Source organism: Erinaceus europaeus, chromosome 2 (genome assembly GCF_950295315.1).
Source record: "Erinaceus europaeus chromosome 2, mEriEur2.1, whole genome shotgun sequence".
In the NCBI taxonomy this organism is placed as follows: Eukaryota; Metazoa; Chordata; class Mammalia; order Eulipotyphla; family Erinaceidae; genus Erinaceus; species Erinaceus europaeus.
The window spans coordinates 195,235,311-195,255,362 of NC_080163.1; the positions used below are offsets into that span (position 1 = coordinate 195,235,311).

The window sequence follows — 20,052 nt, forward strand, 5'->3', positions numbered from 1 at the left end:
TGGGGTGCGTGGGGTGGGGGCGCCAGGGAACTGCTGCCAGAGCGGGAAGGGGGCGTGGCCATTACGGGGGCGTGGCCCAGGATCCAAGGGCAGGCCAATGGGGACATATAGGGGCGTGGTCATTACCGGTATGGGCGTGACCTGGGGCGGGTGGGAGGGGCCAGGCCGCGGTGGGAGCCTCCGGGAAGAAGATGCTCGGGCCAGCAGCCACCGCCAGCCCTGCCGCCGCTGCCGCCCGCGCCCGCCGCCCCCCGGGTCCCCACTAGCGGCCGCCTCCGCCTCCCATCTCCGGCCTCGCTGCTCCGGCCCCCCGCCCCGAGTAGGGTTTGGGGGGCTCGGCCCTCCGCCCAGGAGAGCCGAGGAAAAGGGGGGGTCCCGTCAACCCCCCCGCAACCACCACCCAGGGGCGCGGGTCTCGGTGATCTAGAGAGAGAGAGAGACCGCACCTCTCAGTTGTCTCGGGACCCCTCCATCGGAGACCACACCTCATCTCCGATCTCCCATCCCGCTCACATCCGCTCTCCCGGCTCTTGTCAGCCCCCCCTCCTTCCCTCCCCCTCCCTCCCTCCCTCCCTCTCGGGGTTCCCCCTCCCCCATCCCGCCGCCGCCGCCCCCTCCCCCGCCCCCGCCCCCCCCACCATGAGGATGATGGCCGCCGGCGCGGTGCACGGCCTCTTCACGGCCTCCGCGGCCCCGCAGCCGCCGCCGCCCCCGCCGCCGCCGCCGCAGCCCCAGCCTCCCCAGCAGCCGTCGCCGCCGCCACAGCAGCCGCCGCCGCCGCCGCAGCCGCCGCAGCAGCAGCAGCCGCCGCCCCAGGCCCCCCCCATGGAGCCCGAGGCCCCGGATTCCCGCAAGAGGCCCCTCGAGACGCCCCCCGAGGTGGTCTGCACCAAGCGCAGCAACACGGGAGGTGAGGAGGGGCTGCGGCGCGGCGGGCGGGCGGGCGGGGGGCCTCGCCTTTCTCCATCCTCCCCCCCCCACCGCGGCAGGTGCAGGCGCGCCGGGGAGGGGGAGGGCAAGGGCGCCCCTCCCGGACCCCCGAGCGCCCAGGGGACTTGGGGAGGGGGCCGGACCCCCGCCCCCTCCGTCGCGGCCCGGGGCTGGGAGCTTTGTCTGCCTTGAGCGGGGTGGGGGGGGAGGGGGTGCTAAGTGTCCTTGGGGCGGGGGCGCCCAGGCTGGGGGGGGCGTGGGTCCCCCGCGGGCGGGGTGTCGCTATGTCCTTGAGGGGTGTGTGGGGTGACCCTTTCGGGGCAGGGGTGTCCCCGGCCTGGCGTGTCCCGGCGGGGGGAGGGGAAGGAGTAGACAAGGCCTGTGGCTCCGGAGCTACCCCGCCTGCCTGCCTCCCTCCCTCCTGGGGGATGTCCTGGCCCGGCTTGTCCCTGTCCCCGAGGGCGGCCGGTGAGGGCCCTGGGCGGGACTGTGCGTGGGGACAGGCCGGGTGGGTGTGTTGGGGGACATGGAGGAAGGGCTGGGTGTGTAGAGCGTGGTGGGAGGATGTGTGGCTGGGACAGGTGTGTGTGGGGTGGCATGCCTGTGTGACATGAAGGAGCATGTCATGCACATGACAGGGAAGAGCGTGTGTGTGTGTGTGTGTGTGTGTGTGTGTGTGAGAGAGAGAGAGAGTGTGTGTGTGTGTGCCAGGGCCAAATGAGAGGGGCTGCGCCCCATATTTGAGCCCCCTCTGAAAGGGTGTGTGTGTGTGTGTGTGTAAAGAGAAAGTGGGTACAAGTCCACCCAAAATCGGACTGTGGCAGCAGTATGACACACGTGTGACATGCAAATAGGGGTATGTGGGGGTACCTAAGAAGGACCTGGCGAGAGGATGGCAAGGAGAGGGACAGGCAGATTGGTGTGTGTGGTGGGACCAGGAGAAAGAAGCTGGTGAGGGGCTATAACAAGGGAAGGGTGTGGGTGTGACTCCAGAGAGGCTGAGACTGGGTGTGACACCTGGAGGTGTGCAACAGTGACATCAGAGGGGGTGTGTGCAACAGGGGAAGGTGGGTGTATGATGAGGGGCAGAGGGGGAGAGGAGGCCAGGGCTCTGTGGGTGAAGCAAGGAGAGGGTGGGTGGGTGTATATGTGTGTACAGGACCCGGGAGAATCCTCACTGTGTGTGTCTGTGACTATGGAGGGAGGTGGACCTGAGAATAAAAAATCGGACCAGGCATTCAAGGTGGCTGCTTGGAAGTGGAGACTCGGAAGAGGTGGGGTTTGACTGGCCCTCAGAGCCCAGCCCATTGGCTCCCTGGAAGGAGAGAGACCCCATAGCAGACCAGCCCCTCCCAGCTCGGTCACCTTGGCCGAAATCTCAGCTTCCTCTCTGTCTTTTCCTCCGGATGGGAGACGGATGGCCTCAGTCAGGGTGCACCCTCCCCTGTCTGCCAGGGCACTGGAGAGGGTGGCTTGAAGCCCCCACCCCCACCCCACCACCTCTTTTCCTCAGATGAACACAAGCTGAGTCTCTTTCTCCTACTCCATCCCCTCTCCCCTAGTTCTGCCAGCCAGGTGGAACAGGAATTGGAACCCCCCCATACACACACACACACTGCCTCTGAGGGTGTCCAACAGAAATTGGAGGAAAGGGAAGTTGGGGGAAGGGAGGGAGGGAGTTTCCTGTCCTTCTTCCTGCTCCCCCACCCCCAGCACACACAGGAACAGGTCTCGGGTGACTTCCTTCCCTCATGCCTGCCCGTCACCATTCCCTGTCCTGGACAGAGAGGGTGAGGGTCCCGGGAGGTCCCCAACCCAGCCTGCAGACCTCCCTCCCTTACTGGGAGTGTGTGAGGGATCCTGTCCTTCTCTTAAAGGGAGGCTGACAGGTCCCAAAGCTGGTCCCTCAGAGCAGAGCAGCCTCCCATTGGATACTGCCAAGGACAGTCATGTCCAATCACTTGGCACCTCCCAGGAGGAAACAGGCTCTGAGATATGGGTGAGTTTCCCAATGCATCAATGGTGAGCGGAGCTGCTGCTTCAATGGAGGGAAACTGAGGCACAACGGACACATAGCCACTCGCCCAAAGTCACACAGCTCCTGGGAGGGTGGTGGAGTGGGAGACCTGTCCACTTTCAGAGCTTGGAAGCTAACCCACTGTGCATCCTGGAAGCTAGACTGATCCCCAAGGCCCCCCTCTCCTCAGTCTCTTCCTACTTCTCTTTTCTACCCTTGGAGAAACTGAGGCACAGCTCCTGCATTTACTCCACAGAAACCCTCAAGGAAAGAGCTAGGTGCAGGGGGTCTAGGACTTTGACCTCAAAAAATCACAGACTCCTTTCCTGTGATACATCCATGATTGTGGGGTGTGGGGTCCAGCCCACCCCTTTTTCCAGCCTCAATGTCACCATCTGTCCAGTGGGGAACTAATAGCAACCAGGACAGTAATCATCATGACACCTACTCGGGTCCTTGCTCCATGCCTTGCAGGCAGTATTTCATTCTCCCAGCACTCTGCAAGGTAATAATAATAAATTATAGTCACAGCTCACATTAATGGTGCTGCCGCGTACCAGGAAGCAGACAGCACTTGGAACAGACCCAATCATTGAAGCCTTACAATTTCATCTTGCTACCCATCTTAAAAAAAAAAAAAAAAAAACATCATGAGCTGGGGAGACAGCATAGTGGTTCTGTAAACATTCACTCCTTAGCACCACCACAAGCCAGAGTGGAACAGTGCTCTGGGGAAAAAAAGAAAGTGAGAGAGAGAATTCATATGTGAGACAGAACTTCCTAGGAGAAAAAGAGAGACAGAGACCAGAGCACTACTCTGGTGAATGCAAAACTAAGGCTAGAGCCTGGGCACACAAGACCTGCACTCTACTTGCCGAGCTACTTCCTCCCCTCTCCTGCCCGGCAGCCCCTTTCCCATCAAAACGGAGGCTTCTCAACAAGTGTTAAGGAGCTTGTCTGAGGTCAGTCAGATAGTAAGAGACAGAGCTTTGATCTGAACTGAGAGGCTGGCTCCACTGGATGGGGAGGCACTGGAGTCACCCCACTTTTAAGTGAATAAACTGAGGCTGGTGGTAGCAGATCACGCTCTCCTGCAATGCCAGCCTGCCTCTGCTCCTCCTTCCTGGGAGTCCATGGAGGGGGTGGTGGCGGCTGTGATAAGTGGCCCTGGGCACTGTCCCTGGCAGGGAGAAGCCACCAGGAGGATGAGTCAAGGAGGACAGGAGGGCGTGGGTAGAGTTGGTAGAAAACCCAGTTAGGGGTCCCCCTACCCATCTGTTGGGTCACTAACAGCAGGTTCTTGAATACAGGTAACTTTTAAAAAATAATAAAATAAAATTGAAAAGTTTTCTGTTTCATTTGAGAAAAGATTTTCATATAAGAGGGCTAGAGAGAGAAGCCAGAGCATCACATAGGTCCATGGGTACTAGAGTAAGGAACTCAAGCATAGAATCCTGTGTTCAGGTCTGGGAAGATAGCATAATGGTTCTGCAAAAGACTTTCATGCCTAAGACTCTAGGTTCAATCAAAGTCAAAAGACTTTCATGCCTAAGGTCCAGGTTCAATCCCTAACACCACCAACCATCAGTCAGAGCTGAGCATGTCCTCTCTCTCTCTCTCTCTCCCCCTTTCTCTTTCTCTCTCTCTGTTTTAAAATAAATAAAATATTAAGAAAATAAAGTCCTGTGGTCCGGGAGGTGGCACAGTGGATAAAGCATTGGACTCTCAAGCATGAGGTCCTGAGTTCAATCCCCGGCATACATGTACCAGAGTGATGCCTGGTTCTTTCTCTTTCTCCTATCGTTCTCATTAATAAGTAAATAAAATCTTTAAAAAGAAAGGAAAGGAAAAGAAAAGAAAAGAAAGCCCTACATTCTGCCAGCTGAGCTCTTTCCCCTGCTGAGCTCTTTCCCCCTGGCAACCAAGTGACAATTCTTTTAAATATTTACTCATTTATTTAATGAGAGACACAGAAAAAGATCAGAGAATTGCTCAACTCTTAGTTCTTGGTGGTGTCAGGAACTGAACCTGGGAACTTAAAGCCTCAGGCACAAAAGTCTGTTGTTACAGACTGCACTGTCTCCCTGGATGGGTGGCAGTTTTATTCTCTAGATAGAAGAATAGAGAGAGAACAAGGAAGAGACAGATAAAGGAGAGATCGATGTGACAATGATCCACCACTCCTGAAGTTTTGTGCATGCAGGTGATCCCATGTGGTGACCATGGGCCTGAACCTGGGTCCTTGTACACAGTAAAGCCTGTAATCTAGTACGTGAGCTACCTCTCACTTCCCCTGCCCTCCCCAACGGAAATCTCTTAGGGACCTCCAGAAGCATCCAGCAGTCCTGACTGTTTTCCCACCCCTCTCACTCCCCCAAAAATACAGAAGCAGAAACCCTACACACACACACACACACACACACACACACACACACACACCCACCCAAATGTAACATCTGAGTGAAGTCCCCCAGAGTTCCTCCCACCACCTGCTGGTGCTTGGTGTGGGCTTCTCAGGTAGGCTTTCTCACTACCCGAAGCTTCAGTATCCTCATCTGGAAAACTGGCTGTTGATTGAGTTAATTTTTTAAAATTATCTTGATTGATTGATTGATTTGATAGAGACAGCCAGAAGTCTAGAGAGAAGTGGGTAACAAAGAGGGAGAGAGTAGCGCTACTGCCCGACCCCCGATAAGTAATTTTTTAAAAGTGAGATAGTGACCTGGGAAAATAGTTCAGTCTGCTAGAGCATCATTTTGTATGCCTGAGGCTCTGAAGCCCCAGCTTCAATCCTCCGCACCACCTCAAGCCAGAGCTGAGCAGTGCTCTGGCTCTCCCTCTGCTCTCCTTCTGCCTTTCATTGTATCTCTCTCTTTCATAATAAATAAGTATTTAAATAAATAAATAATATGGTGGCAGCTAGGGAAGTGGCACAGTGGAAAAATCATTGGACTCCCAAGCATGATGTCCCAAGTTCAGTTCCTAGTATTGCATGTGCATGAGTGATGCTCTGGTTCTCACCCCAAGTATTGATAAATAATTAAATCTATTTTTTCATGTATTCATTTTTTTAGAGACAGAGAGTAACTGAGAGGGGAGAGGGAGAGAGGAGGAGAAAGAAAGAGAGACACCTGCAGCACTGCTTCTCTGCTTGTCAAATGTTTCCTCTACAGGTGGGGCTGGGGGGCTTGAACCTGGGTCCTTGTGCACTGTAACATGTGCGCGCTACCTCTTTTTAATAAGTAAGAGAGTGTATGGGAAGCCTGTAGCATCTGCTGGCAGATGGTAAAACAAAGCTCGACCCCACCTGCAGGGGAGTCGCTTCACAGGCGGTGAAGCAGGTCTGCAGGTGTCTGTCTTTCTCTCCCCCTCTCTGTCTTCCCCTCCTCTCTCCATTTCTCTCATCCTATCCAACTATGATGACATCAATAACAACAACAGTAACTACAACAACAATGAAACAACAGGGGCAACTAAAGGGAAAATAAATGATTAAAAAAAATTTTTTTTTAAAGCTGGATAAACAGTAGCTATTACCAGCAGCAGCATTACTATTAGGATTAATATTATTACTACTGCCACCAAGAATGTCACCGTCCCGTCTCACCATCTGGTGACTCACGCCCCAGGGAAAGCATCCCCTGCCACCTTTCTCTCACTCGGTGGCAGTGTCACAACTCAGCCACAGCGCCACACCTTCAGGCATCTCAACCCCGGCAGCTGCAAACCCCTGGGAATGACACTCCTCACAAACGATTGAGCCAGCAGACGGCCACACCATCACTCCCAGAGAGACAACCCAGGCTGACGTCAGCACCCCCCCACCCCATGTCATTCACCAGCGATGTCCCCACACGCTCCCCCAGTGACAATATCGGCATCACGCACACCCACGCTTCCACGCCAGCCCCCAGATGATACCAGGTACCCTGAGGATGATAACCACCCCTGCAATGTGGCTCCCACACTGCTCCCCAAAAATGACGTCTGTAAGACATTGTTCCCCTTCTGCACTGCTTTTGTCACTGTGACCCCTGTCACTTGCAGGAAAAAAAGAAGCTGCCTTTCAGGGGCAGCTCTGAATGAAAGAGTGTCAATCTGACCACAGCATCCTCCAAATCTCAAGTGGATGGGTGTGTGTGACTGATGGAGAGGAGTGGGGGGTCCTTAATTGCTCCCAGAAGCCACTGGAGGCGTTCCTAGGAGTGGTGGGCACACCCGGGGGAGACCTGAGACTGTGGGAGACAAAAGACAAGGGTGCACAGCCCACGCTCGTATTTGCAGCAGGAGGGAGGGATGTGGGCTCTCCTGTCAGGAGAGCCATGTGGGCGTCTTCTAGCCTTCAGTGCTTTTGTCTTGAGGAGAGGGAGCTGCCTGGACCCCAAGGGGAAGAGTTCGGGGATGGGAGGGAGGATGGAAAGTTCTGGCATCCAGATTCTGCTTCAGGGGAAGGAAGAGCTTGTGGAAGGAACACAGCTCACAGGCAGAGAGTCTTGGTGGCCCCAATGGATGGGGCACCTGTGGATGTTCCTACTCCCCAGGCCTGGGGAATTGGGGTTCAACTGAGGTTCCCTGTGAGCCCCTGGCTTGCAAGAAGGCTGGGAATTTCAGGCCTGGCTTCTGGCTCGGGGAAATGGGACCCACATGGTAGGAAATGCCCCCTTCCCCAAATCTGAAGGTCACATGGGAGGTTCAAATTAAGTTAGAACCTCTCATTAAAATATTTTATTTTATTTATGTATGAGAGAGAGACACCAAAGTACTGCTTAGCTCTGGCTGATGGTAGTGCTAGGGATTTAACCCGGGACATCAGAGCCTCAGAACTGCTATGCTGTCTCCCCAGCCCTAAAAGGCCTCTCTTTACGGTGGCGGCAGTGGTGGTGCTGCTTCTGTGGCAATGGCTCAGCTGGTAGAGTGCAGGTCTTGCACACTTGGGGCACTCAATTGGTTTTTTTTTTAAATATTTATTTATTTTCCCTTTTGTTGCCCTTGTTGTTTTATTGTTGTGGTTATTATTGTCGTTGTTGGATAGGACAGAGAGAAATGGAAAGAGGAGGGAAAGACAGAGGGGGGGAGAAAGATAGACACCTGCAGACCTGCTTCACCGCTTGTGAAGCGACTTCCCTGCAGGTGGGGAGCCAGGGGCTCGAATTGGGATCCTTACGCCGGTCCTTGTGCTTTGCGCCACCTGCGCTTAACCCACAGCGCTAACCCCTGACTCCCGGGGCACTCAATTTGAACCCTGACACAGCATGGACTAGAGAGTGGTGTTCTGCCTCCCTCCCATCTTTCTCATGCAACTCTCCCTCCTATGAAACAAATAAATACATCTTAGAAAGGTATTCTTTTGGGGGCCAGGAGATGGCACACGAGTGAACACAATACCGTGCAAGAGGACCTGAGTTTGAGCCTCTGCTCCCTACCTGTAGGGGGGATGCTTCACAAGCAGTGAAGCAGGTCTGCAGGTGTCTCTCTTTCTCTCTCCATCTCTATCTTCCCCTTCCCTCTCAAGTTCTCTCTGTTCTATCCAATAAAGTAGGGGTAGGGGGAAAAAAAGAATAAAAAATGGCTACTAGGAGCAGTGGATTCATGGTGCTAGTACCAAGCCCTCATGTTAACCTTGGTGGCAATTTAAAAACAAAAGAGTCATTCTTTTCAGCAAGTAAGAATAAAAAGAATGGATCAGACTATAATAGGCTATAATAAGGACTGTTGGGGTTGGGTAGTGGTGCAACTGGTAGAGCACACATTATAATGCCTAAGGACCTGGGTTCAAGTCTCCCAGGTCCCCAATTGCAAGAGGGAAGCTTCATGAGCTGTGAAGCAATGCTACATGTCTCTCTTTTTGTTTGTTTGTTGGGTTTTTTTTTTTTTGCCTCCAGGGTTATTGCTGCAACTCAGTGCCTGCACTAAGAGTCCACTGCTTTTGTTAGCTATTTTTTCCCTTTTGTTGCCCTTGTTGTTTATCATTGTTGTTGTTGTTATTATTATTATTGTTATTGCTGTCTTTGTTGCTGTATAGGACCGAGAGAAATGGAGAGAGGAGGGGAAGACAGAGAGGGGGAGAGAAAGACAGACACCTGCAGATCTGCTTCACCGCCTGTGAAGCGACCCCCCCCTGCAGGTGGGGAGCCGGGGGCTTAAACCAGGATCCTTACGCTGGTCTGTGCGCTTTGCGCCATGTGCACTTAACCCACTGCGCTACCACCTGGCCCCCCAGGTCTCTCTCTCTCTATCTCCCTTTCTGTGTCTCCCTTCCCTCTTGATTTCTCTCTGTCTCTATCCAATAAGTCATAAATAAATAAAATATTATTTTAAAAGAAATTAAATAAGTATGGACTGCTAGGACATAGGGTTCTTTTTTAAATTTTTTTTTTTACATTATCTTTATTTATTGAATAGAGACAGCCAGAAATCAAGAGGGAAGGGGGTGATAGAGAAGAAGAGAGACAGAGAGACACCTGCAGCCCTGCTTCACCACTTGTGAAACTGTCCCTCTGCAGGTGAGGACCTGGGGCTTGAATCGGCGTACTGTAACATGTGCGCTCAACCAGATGCGTCACCACCTGACCCCAGGACATAGGATTCTAAGCCACTACAGGTGGAACTTCTCTATTAATACTGTCCTGGGGATACTGGTCTCAGCATAAAGCTCTAGATTTCCACTAACCTGGAAGAGAGACACCCCCACACACACCCTCCAGCATCCATCTGTAAGTTTTTGTTTTTTTTTTAACCAGTGTTTATTTTTATTACTGTGGTTGGGAAAGAGAGAGCTTGAAGGGATAAAACCAGTCCTAGAAACTCAGATTATTAGTGATGGTTTTTTATTTCTATTCTAAGATGTATTTATTTATGAGGAAGAAAGAAATGGAGAGAGAACCAGAGTACCACTCTGGCACGTGCACTGCTGGGGAATCGAACTCAGGGCCTCATGCTTGAGAGTCCAATGCTATCCACTGCACTACATGTCAGCCCACAGTTTCTTTCTTTTTTTTTTTTAAAGATTTTATTTATTTATTAATGAGAAAGATAGGAGGAGAGAGAAAGAACCAGACATCACTCTGGCACATGTGCTGCCGGGGATCAAACTCAGGACCTCATGCTTGAGAGTCCAAATCTTTATCATTGCGCCACCTCCCAAATCACAGCCAGCCCACAATTTCTATTGTTGTTGTTGTTGTTAAAGATGAATGTCTCTCGTTAGGGAGGTGAGTGTTACTCTGGCATTTGCAGTTCCTGGGCTTGAAGTCAACACCTCATGCTTGCAAACCTGGGGCTCCCCCTGCTGTGCCACCTCCCAGGCCTCAGCAAAGATCTCTACACGCTCTCTTTAAACGGGTGCGTTGACATTTTCAAGATGACGTGAGTTAAAGGCGGTGGATTTGGGTCTACCTTGTTCCTTGCTTAAGTTCCCAGCACCTAGAACAAGACCTCATTCTTAGGAAGAAAGAAGGAGCTAAGAGTGCAAAGAAATGGGAACAGGGCAGAATGAATTCATCAGTAAGGTGGTGAGAGAGAGAGAGAGAGAATGAAAGTGAGAATATAAGAGAGAAAGAAAAGACAACAAAGGCCAGAAGCTTGGTCTCTCACTCTCAGCAAGAGGACAGTCCTCCAATAAGCAGGGCACGGGGACTGGGGAGTAGCATAATGGTTCTGCAAAAAGACTCTCCAGCCTCAGGCCCTACGATTCCAGGTTCAGTCCCCAGCCACCATAAGCCCGAGCTGAGCAGTAGATCAAAGCCTAGGTGGCCCCCAACAGAAAAGAGAATGAAGGAGATGGTTATCTCCCCCTCTTGCTGTCTCCCAGCAGCACCCCCAAGCCTGAAGGCTCACTCCTCCATTTATAGGGAGCAGACTGTGAGGTAGACACTGTGGTCAGAGCTTCACCTTGTGCTCCTAAGTGATGAGGATAAGGGTGATGATGGCAACTCTAGTGTTTCTGAAAGACTCTGTGTGCCCTTGGCCATCCTAACATTTTACACTTTATGTAACTGTTTTCTTGTTTTATTTTAGTTTATTTTTCTTAGTGATTTACAAAATAATAGGGGTATAATTCCACACCATTCCCACCACCAGTGTTCTTTGACCCCATTCCCTCCACTGGAGACTGCAGTGATTCTCCCAAGGTCACAGATACGGGTATTATTTCAATAACTATCTGTCTACCTATATATTTCCTGTCTTTTCTTTTTTATATATTTATTTATTTTCTCTTTTGTTGCCCTTTTTATTGTTGTTGTAGTTATTATTATTGTTGTTATTGATTTCATCGTTGTTGGATAGGACAGAAAGAAATGGAGAGAAGAGGGGAAGACGGAGAGGGGGAGAGAAAGATAGACACCTGCAGACCTGCTTCACGGCCTGTGAAGTGATCCCCACTGCAGGTGGGGAGCCTGGGGCTCGAACCGGGATCCTTAAGCCAGTCCTTGCACTTTGCGCCACCTGTGCTTAGCCCGCTGCGCTACCGCCCGACTCCCATTTCCTGTCTTCTATGGTCCTGCCTTCTCTTCCCTTTTAAGTCACACTTACACCTATTACTACTTCCGAATATCCTTCCTTTTTTCCTCTTCTCGCTCTGGGTCCTGAGGGAATTGGGCCTTAGATCCCTGTAGCCATCGTCCCCTAATATACTATTTTCTGAATGTGGCTCAGGGAACAGACTGAGGACTTCAAGCACAAGACTACTGTCTCCCAGCCCATTTTTTTTTTCAATTTTAATTTTTAAAAATGTTTTCTTTATTTATTGAATAGAGAGAGACAGAAATTGAGAGGTAACAGAGAAAGAGAAAGGCCTCAGCACTGCTTCACAGCTCATGAAGCATGTGGGGGACTACGGGCTTGAACCCAGGTCCTTGCACATGCTGATATATGAACTCTACCTTGTGCTCCGTGGCCTGACCTGACGCCTCCTAATTTTATTTTATTTTATTTTATTTTTCTGACAGAGAGAGACAGGCAGAGGAAGAGAAGGAAAATACCACAATATAAAGCATTATTTTACCATCCAGGGAGCTCAAGTCCCGTCATGATCCAGGCCTCACACACACACACACACACACACAAAAGTGTGTGTGTGTGTGTGTGTGTGTGTGTGTGTGTGTGTTTATATAGCCTTTTTAAAAATACTTTATTTATTTATTCCCTTTTGTTGCCGTTGTTGTTTTATTGTTGTAGTTATTATTGTTGTTGTCGTCGTCGTTGTTGGATAGGACAGAAAGAAACAGAGAGAGGAGGGGAAGACAGAGAGGGGGAGAGAAAGACAGACACCTGCAGACCTGCTTCACCGCCTGGGAAGCCACTCCCCTGCAGGTGGGGAGCCGGGGTTCGAACCGGGATCCTTCTGCCGGTCCTTGTGCTTTGCGCCACCTGCGCTTAACCCGCTGCGCTACAGCCCGACTCCCAAAAGTGTGTGTTTTATCAGGGGATCTGTCTCCTGGCCCACCATTAACCTGAAAACAAACAATGTTATCATGTTATCATGCCCCCATGTTATAAATGAGAAAACTGAGGCCCGAGGAGGTGTTGCCACTTGCCCAAGGCCTGAGAGAGAGAATTCACACACACAGCGGGGCTGCTTCTGCCTGTACATGCAGAGGTGCTCAGACATACCCCAGGGGAGGATGAGACAGGACGCCCTCGGCAGGGCGGGGGCACCATAGAGTCTCTTCACAATCCATGAAACCTCCCATCTTCAAGAAGGGAGCTGTGTGGCAGGTAAAGCAACAGGATTTGATGGCCTGGGGTCCAGGGTTCAAGCCCCAGCATCACCTATGTCGGAGTGCTGCTTTGGTTCTCTGAAATCTCTCTCTCTCTCTCTCTCTCTCTCTCTCTCTTTTAATACTGTCTGACCATAGACAGTAAGCTTCTTTATTTTTTTTTAATTTATTTATTCCCTTTTGTTGCCCTTGTTGTTTTATTGTTGTAGTTATTATTGATGTCGTTGTTGGATAGGACAGAGAGAAATGGAGAGAGAAGGGGAAGACAGAAAGGGGGAAGGATAGACACCTGCAGACCTGCTTCACCGCTTGTGAAGCGACTCCCCTGCGGGTGGGGAGCCCGGGTCTCTAACCGGGATCCTTAGCCTGGTCCTTGCGCTTTGCGCCACATGCGCTTAACCCCAGCCTGACTCCAGACGGTAAGCTTTTCATTTATTTATTTATTTTCTATTTTGCCTCCAGGGTTATCTCTGGGGCTTGGTGCTTGCACTAAGAATCCACTGCTCCTGGAGGCCATCCCTCCCCCCATCTTGTTGCCCTTGTTGTTGCCCTTGTTATTGCCATTGTTGCTATAGCTGTTGTTATTGTTGGATAGGACAGAGAGTAATGGAGAGAGGAGGGGGAGAGAAAGATAGACACCTGCAGACTTGCTTCACCCCTTCTTAAGCGACTCTCCTGCAGGTGGGGAGCCGGGGGCTCAAATCAGGATCCTCACACTGGTCCTTGCACTTTGCACCATGTGTGCTTAACCTGCTGCTCCTGGTCCCCTCTTTCAAATCTCTTTAAAATGAAAAAGAAAAAGCTGGAGGTGCGGTGGAGCATGACCTGGTGGTTGAGAGCACATGCTACAAGGACCCAGGTTGGAGCTCCCAGTCCCCACCTTCAGGGAGAAGCAGTGTTGCAGCTGTCTCTCTGTCTCTCTCCCTCTCTTTCAACCCCTTCCCTCTGGATTTCTGGCTGTCTCTATCTAATAAATAAAGATAATACAAGAAATTTAAAAGAGGAGAGAGAAAGAAGCTGGGAGGAGGTGTAGCTATAGAGAAAAGGGAGATAAAGTCAAGGATGGATGAGAAACTCCCTCCCCATCTTGCTGAAGCTTCCAGAGAGGGAGAATTCCACCCATGCCCCCTCCTCCTTTCTGATGCCCCCACCTCTGTGGCAGGTGTAAGGGCAGGGGCAGCAGGCAATGGGCCAGCTCCTGAGCCCAGGAAAGAAAGCGATTTTGGAGGATTGAGGGGTGTCAGGATGATTGATGGGAAGGCACCCTGGGGGGCTAATTACTTAAATGGGCTTAATGGTCTGATTAGGCAAGTTTAAGAGGATTGCCTTAGGCTCAGAGAAGCCCCTGCGTTCTGAAGCCCACCCCCCACCTCCCCAAGTCTATCAAGCCATTCGCCCTCACCCCACACCCCACCCCCCATCCTAACATATCAGGGAATCCAGAACCTTCCTCTGAGAAGAGCTGGTCTCCTAGCCACCCCCACCCCCCTCCCCCCAAGTCAGTCCTCTTTCCTCTGCTGTTTGTGTTGGACTCTTGTGGGAGCCATGGAAAATGGGTCTCCTTTGCTTATAGGAAAAATTAAATGGAGCTCAGAGGTGGTGTGCTCAGTTGAACACACATGTTTCCATGCACAAGGACCGGGATTCAAACCCTACCTGTGGGGATGGGGTAGAGGGAGGGACTTTATAAGTGGTGAAGCAGGGCTGCAGATGTCTCTGTCTCTCTCCCTATCTCCCTTCCGTCTCAATTTCTCTGAATCCTATCAAATAAAATTGATTTTAAAACAATAGTTTTTTTAAAAAAGGAAAATTAAAAATAAAACTGTGTTTGTGTTGGGGGGTGTCTTAAACTCTGGGTACAGAATAGTCTTTGCCCATCCTCCCCATGCTTTTTTTTTTATTGAATTTTTTTTTCCTTTATTGGGGGTTAATGGTTTATAGTTAACAGTAAAACATAGTAGTTGACACATGTGTAGCATTTCTCAGTTTTCCACATAACACTCTAACCCCCCACGTAGGTCCTCCTCCTACACCATCATGTTCCAGGCCCTAAACACTCCCCCACCCCCACCCCACAGTCCTTTACTTTGGTGTGATACACCAACTGCAGTCTAAGTTCTGTTGTCTCCAGGTATTTCTTACACGCCTACTCTATTCCAGGCTCTCTCTGGTACCCTGAGACCCAAGACAGAGAACCCATGTGGGTTAGGGGGGTGGGGGTGGGTTCTGCTTTGAAGGCAGAACACAGTGCGGTAGGTAGATAGCATAGTGGTTATGCAAAGAGTCTCTCATGCTTGAGGCTCCAAAGTCCCAGGTTCAGTCCCCAGACCACCATAAACCAGAGCTGAGAAAAAAAAAAAAAAAGTGAAGGCAGGACACAGGGCTAGGAAGACATTCCACTGGAATTTGGGGGAGGAGGGGGCTAGGAATGAATGGCCCTGGGAACCCTCAACCCCCAGGAGGTGTGCCAAGGTCATAAGGTGAGAGGGGATATTTCAAATTCCAGCACCACAGGGGAGACACTAGCACACTGGGAGAAGCTCAGGGTTCTGTGGTGCCTCTCCCTCCCTGTCTCTCTCTCAAGCTGGCCTGGAAACAATAGAAGTGCATGTGTACAAGGTCTCAGCTCTGCCAGTTTTTTGTTGTTGTTGTTGTTTTTTAATTCAAAGCGTGTCTAGAGGAAAATGATGAGTTTAGAAGTTGGAAAGATGGGTAGGGCCCAAGCCCAACTGCATGGCATCTTATACTGGGAAGGCTCCAGAATTTCTACTGCGGGAGGCCCAGCTTGATTAGGAGACAGACACGTGACATGGGACTACAGTCACTGCGTGCTTTATGTTTATCTGAGAAACCCGGTTCAGGGGCCAGGACATGGCTTAGCATTACAGTGCATGAGGCCATGGGTTTAATCACAGCGCAAGGTGGGGGTCTCCATGGATGCTGAAGCAGTGCTTTGTTTTCTCTCTGCTCTCTGTCTCTCCCTTCTTCCTTTCTTCCTTTCTTCCCTTCTTTCTTTTGCTAAGATTTTACTTATTTGTTTATCCTTAGGAGAGAGAAGAGGAAAAGCGAGTGAGATTCAGAGGACCACTCTGATACACAGAATGCCAGAGATCGAACTTGGGCTCACATGCTTGAGAGTTTAATCCCTTCGTCCAGTGCACCACCTCCTAGGCTGCTCTAGCCATCTTTTTAAAAATTGATTTATTATTTTTTAATATTTATTTCCCCTTTTGTTGCCCTTGTTGTTTTATTGTTGTAGTTATTATTGTTGTTGTCGTCGTTGTTGGATAGGACAGAGAGATATGGAGAGAGGAGGGGAGGACAGAGAGGGGGAGAGAAAGACAGACACCTACAGACCTGCTTCACCACTTGTGAAGTGACCCTCCCCCCCCCCCCCAGGGGCTCGAAGCAGCGCTTTGCGCCACGTGAGCTTAACCCTCTGTGCTACTGCCTGACTCCCTATTTATTTGTTTTTTACCAGAGCACTGCTCATCTCTGGCTTAACTCTGGTTTATGGTGGTGTAGGGTACTGAACCTGGGACTTCGGAGCCTCAGGCCTACGAGTCTCTTTGCATAGCCATTATGCTATCTACCCTCCACCCTGCCCTATTTATCTTTTCTTCACTCATCTACCTCTCACCCCCCCCCCATGTATAAGATTAAAGAAAAAGAAAAGGGGGCTGAGGAGGCTGCTTGGTGGTAGTGTGCAAGCAAGAGGTCCCATGCAGCATTAAAAACGATCACAAAAATTGGTCTGGTGAAATAGCTTACTTGGATAGTGCACTGTTTTGTCATGTGCAAGACCCAGGTTCAAGGCTGGCTCCCTGACATCTATCTGTCTGTGTATCTTTAAATAATATTATTCTATACATACACATACATATATTTTTACACATGCTATCTACTTCATAGACATCAGAGGGACTTCAGGACACCTAAGTCAGCTCTCTTCCCACCTCTGCTCAGAGCCCTCCCTGAGGTTCCCACTTCACTTAAGATGAGAGCTGAGGGACCCACAGACCACAGCCTCCCCCCATCCTAAGTCTCCTGCTCCCACTCTCCACCTCTCTCATTCAGTCCCAACCACACTGGCCTCTCCATTCTCTCAGCATAACCCAGGCACCATCCTGCCCCAGGACCTTTGCACTTGCTCTTCCTCTGCAAAGTCATTCCCATCTCCAGTGCCTGAAGATGGTTCATCATAATGGTTAAGCCAGGTTGGGCTCAAACCTTTGCCCCATCACACACTAGTTTCCTTGACTATGGAATGGTTTCTGTTTGTTTGTTTGTTTATGCAATGCCTGAGAATGAACCCAAGGTCTCATGCATGGATAAAACCACTGTGCTACCTCTCCAGCCTATATTTTCAGAGAGAGGATGGGGGAGAGACACCAAATCAACCCTCCACCATCTGTCCAGCCAGTCAGCCAGCCAGCTTCTTTAACACTGTCCATGGTGCTCCCACATGGTGGCAAGGATCTAATCTAACCCAGGGCCTCACACAGTAAGATGTGTGCTTTCCCACTGAGTTATCTCTCAGCCCTATAGAATGGGATTATTGATTTTCTCATCTACTTATTTTATGCAACTGAGACCCAAAACATCATTCCAGCATATGCAGGGCCAGGGATCCAACTCAAGACCTCACAAGTGAGCCAGCTCCCCAGCCACAGAATGGGTTTATTTAAGTGCCTCTCTCAGAGTGTCTGCATGAGAGTTAAGATACCTATTTGTTATCTGGTATTTGGGGCTAGGTGGTGACAATGCACCTGGTTGAGTACACATGTTACAATGGGTTCAAGTCTCCGGTCCTTACCTGCAGGGGAAAGCTTCACAAGTGATGAAGCAGTGTTACAGGTGTCTCTCTGTCTCTCTCCATCTCTACAACCTCCTTCCTTCTTGATTTCTGGCTGTTTCTATCCAATAAATAAATAAAGATAATAAAAACATTAAAAAGATACCTGGTATTTGTGAAGTACTTGGATCAGAGTCCAGTGCATATTAGGTGCCGCACAGTGTTTTTTATTTTGGGTACTGGGAGTGGAATCCAGGACCTCAAACTTGGGAAGCATGTCCTCCATCACTGAGTTCAGTCCCTGGTCCTGGCACATGTGTGTGCTAAACAAAGAATATCTTCTTGAGAGCTTTCCTGGTCACCAGGTGCGATTCTGCAGCCTCCTGACTCTCCATCCTCTTCTCCTGCCTCTTAGTTGGTGCTTACTATCTTATGGTTTAACATATAATCTGTTGTGGTCTGGGAGGTGGCATAGTGGTAAAAGTGTTGGACTCTGAGGCATGAGGCTCTAAGTTCAATCTCCAGTATCACACGTACCGAAGTGATGCTCTGGTTCTCTTTCTCTCGTATAATAATAGTGATAATAAAAATTAATTATAATAATAACAGTCTGTCTCTTCCTTCAAGGAAGCTTTAACTAGGGCCAGTAAGATATCTCATTAGTGTTTTTTTTTTTAATATTTATTTATTCCCTTTTGTTGCCCTTGTTGTTTTATTGTTGTATTATTACTGATGTCGTCATTGTTGGATAGGACAGAGAGAAATCGAGAGGAGGGGAAGACATAGAAGGGGAGAGAAAGAGAGACACCTGCAGACCTGCTTCACCACCTGTGAAGCGACTCCCCTGCAGATGGGGAGCCGGGGTCTCGAACTGGGATCCTTACGCTGGTCCTTGCCCTTTGCGCCCCGTGCGCTTAACCCGCTGCGCTACCGCCTGGCTCCCATCTCATTAGATTTTTATGGACCATTTTGTTTTGTGTGTGTGTGGCAGTTTTAAGTTATTAGTTTTTAAAATCCGTACTTTTTAATGGAAATGACTTGACCAAAAAGCTATCACAGAATTTTGAGACCCCCATTAAAAACAAAGAGAGCATATCTACTTTCTCAGGGATTCAAGCCTGCCCCCTATGGCACTGGAAGAAAGCTTAGGTGCTGTGCTGTCTTTTCCTCTCTCGCCCTCTGTCTCTCCCCCTCCCCGTTTCTGTCAGGGGCCAGAGGGTGTGTGGGCTATAGCCTGTTGCATTACAAAAGATTGTAACATATGTTCAGAGATAGTTGATGGAATGAATGAATGAACAAACAAATGAACATGGCTATTTGTATGTTTTCTGGGGTGCTAGAGAATGAGCCTCACACGTGTGTGATACCACTGCCAAGGATGCCCTGCTTGAGAAAAAGAGAAGTAGAAAGAGGAGAAGGGGACAGGCAGAGAGAAAGGGAAGAGAGGAGAGACAGCCCAGGCACCCATCTACCATCCATGGTGCTCTTGCAGTGCTGTTCAGGGTGCTTTCTTGTGCCGAAGGCTCAAACCCAGGGCCTTGTGCGTGGTGGTATAAGGCATGTGTTCTACCAGGCGAGTTGTCCCCTGGCTCTACTTTTTATGGGGCGGGGGGAGTGGGCAGCAAGCACATTATTCCATCACATGCTGTGCTAGGAATTGAACCCAGAGTTTTAGGCTTGCAAGGAAAGTGCTCCATGGCTGGGTCGCCTTCCTGGCCCCACATTATTGTTTTTTTAAAAACATTTATTCATGGGGGTCGGGCAGTGGCGCAGTGGGTTAAGCGCACGTGGCGCAAAGCGCAAGGACTGGCTTAAGGATCCTGGTTCGAGCCCCCGGCTCCCCACCTGCAGGGGAGTCGCTTCACAGGCGGTGAAGCAGGTCTGTAGGTGTCTGTCTTTCTCTCCCCCTCTCTGTCTTCCCCATCTCTCTCCATTTCTCTCTGTCCTATCCAACAACGAACAACATCAACAATGGCAATAATAATAACCACAACGAGGCTACAACAACAAGGGCAACAAAAGGGGGGGAAAATGGCCTCAAGGAGCGGTGGATTCATGGTGCAGGCACTGAGCCCAGCAATAGCCCTGGAGGGAAGAAGAAAAAAAAGATTTATTCATTTATTTATTTAAGAAGGGAGTGGGTAGGTCGCATAAAGGTTATACCTGAGGTTCCAAAGTCCCAGGTTCAATCCCCTACACCATCAGCCAGGGTTGATCAGTGCTCTGGTAAAATAATAATAATAATAATAATCATGAAGAAGGAGGAGGAGGAGAAGAACAAGAAGAACAGAGGTCATGCTTGGTTGAGTTCCTAGGTTCAGTCCCCAACACCACCATCATCCAGAGCTGAGCAGTGCTCTGGTCTCTGTCTCTTTCACTCTGTATCTCTCTCATTAAAATAAAATAAAAGGGCCAGTAAAATGGCTCACTTGAATAGTGCATTGGTTTGCCATGTGCATGACCCAGGTCTGAGCATGCCGCCCCCTCCCCCATCACAATGAAGAAAGCTCTGGTGTTGTGATCTCTCTCTCTCTCTTTGCCTCTTTTTTTTATTTGTTTTTATTTTTATATATTTTTTAAAGATTTTATTT

The 20,052-nt window shown here is 50.1% G+C and overlaps 1 protein-coding gene across 1 annotated transcript in view; it reads left to right on the top strand.

Moving 5' to 3' along the window:
• The first annotated feature begins 614 nt into the window (after window positions 1-614).
• Window positions 615-20,052, top strand: part of NOVA2 (NOVA alternative splicing regulator 2) — a 42,168-nt gene continuing 22,730 nt past the window's right edge. The window contains exon 1 of the mRNA XM_060186100.1: window positions 615-910. Within this exon, the coding sequence (XP_060042083.1) occupies window positions 640-910 (271 nt within the window). The 5' untranslated portion in view covers window positions 615-639. The remainder of the gene's footprint in view (window positions 911-20,052) is intronic.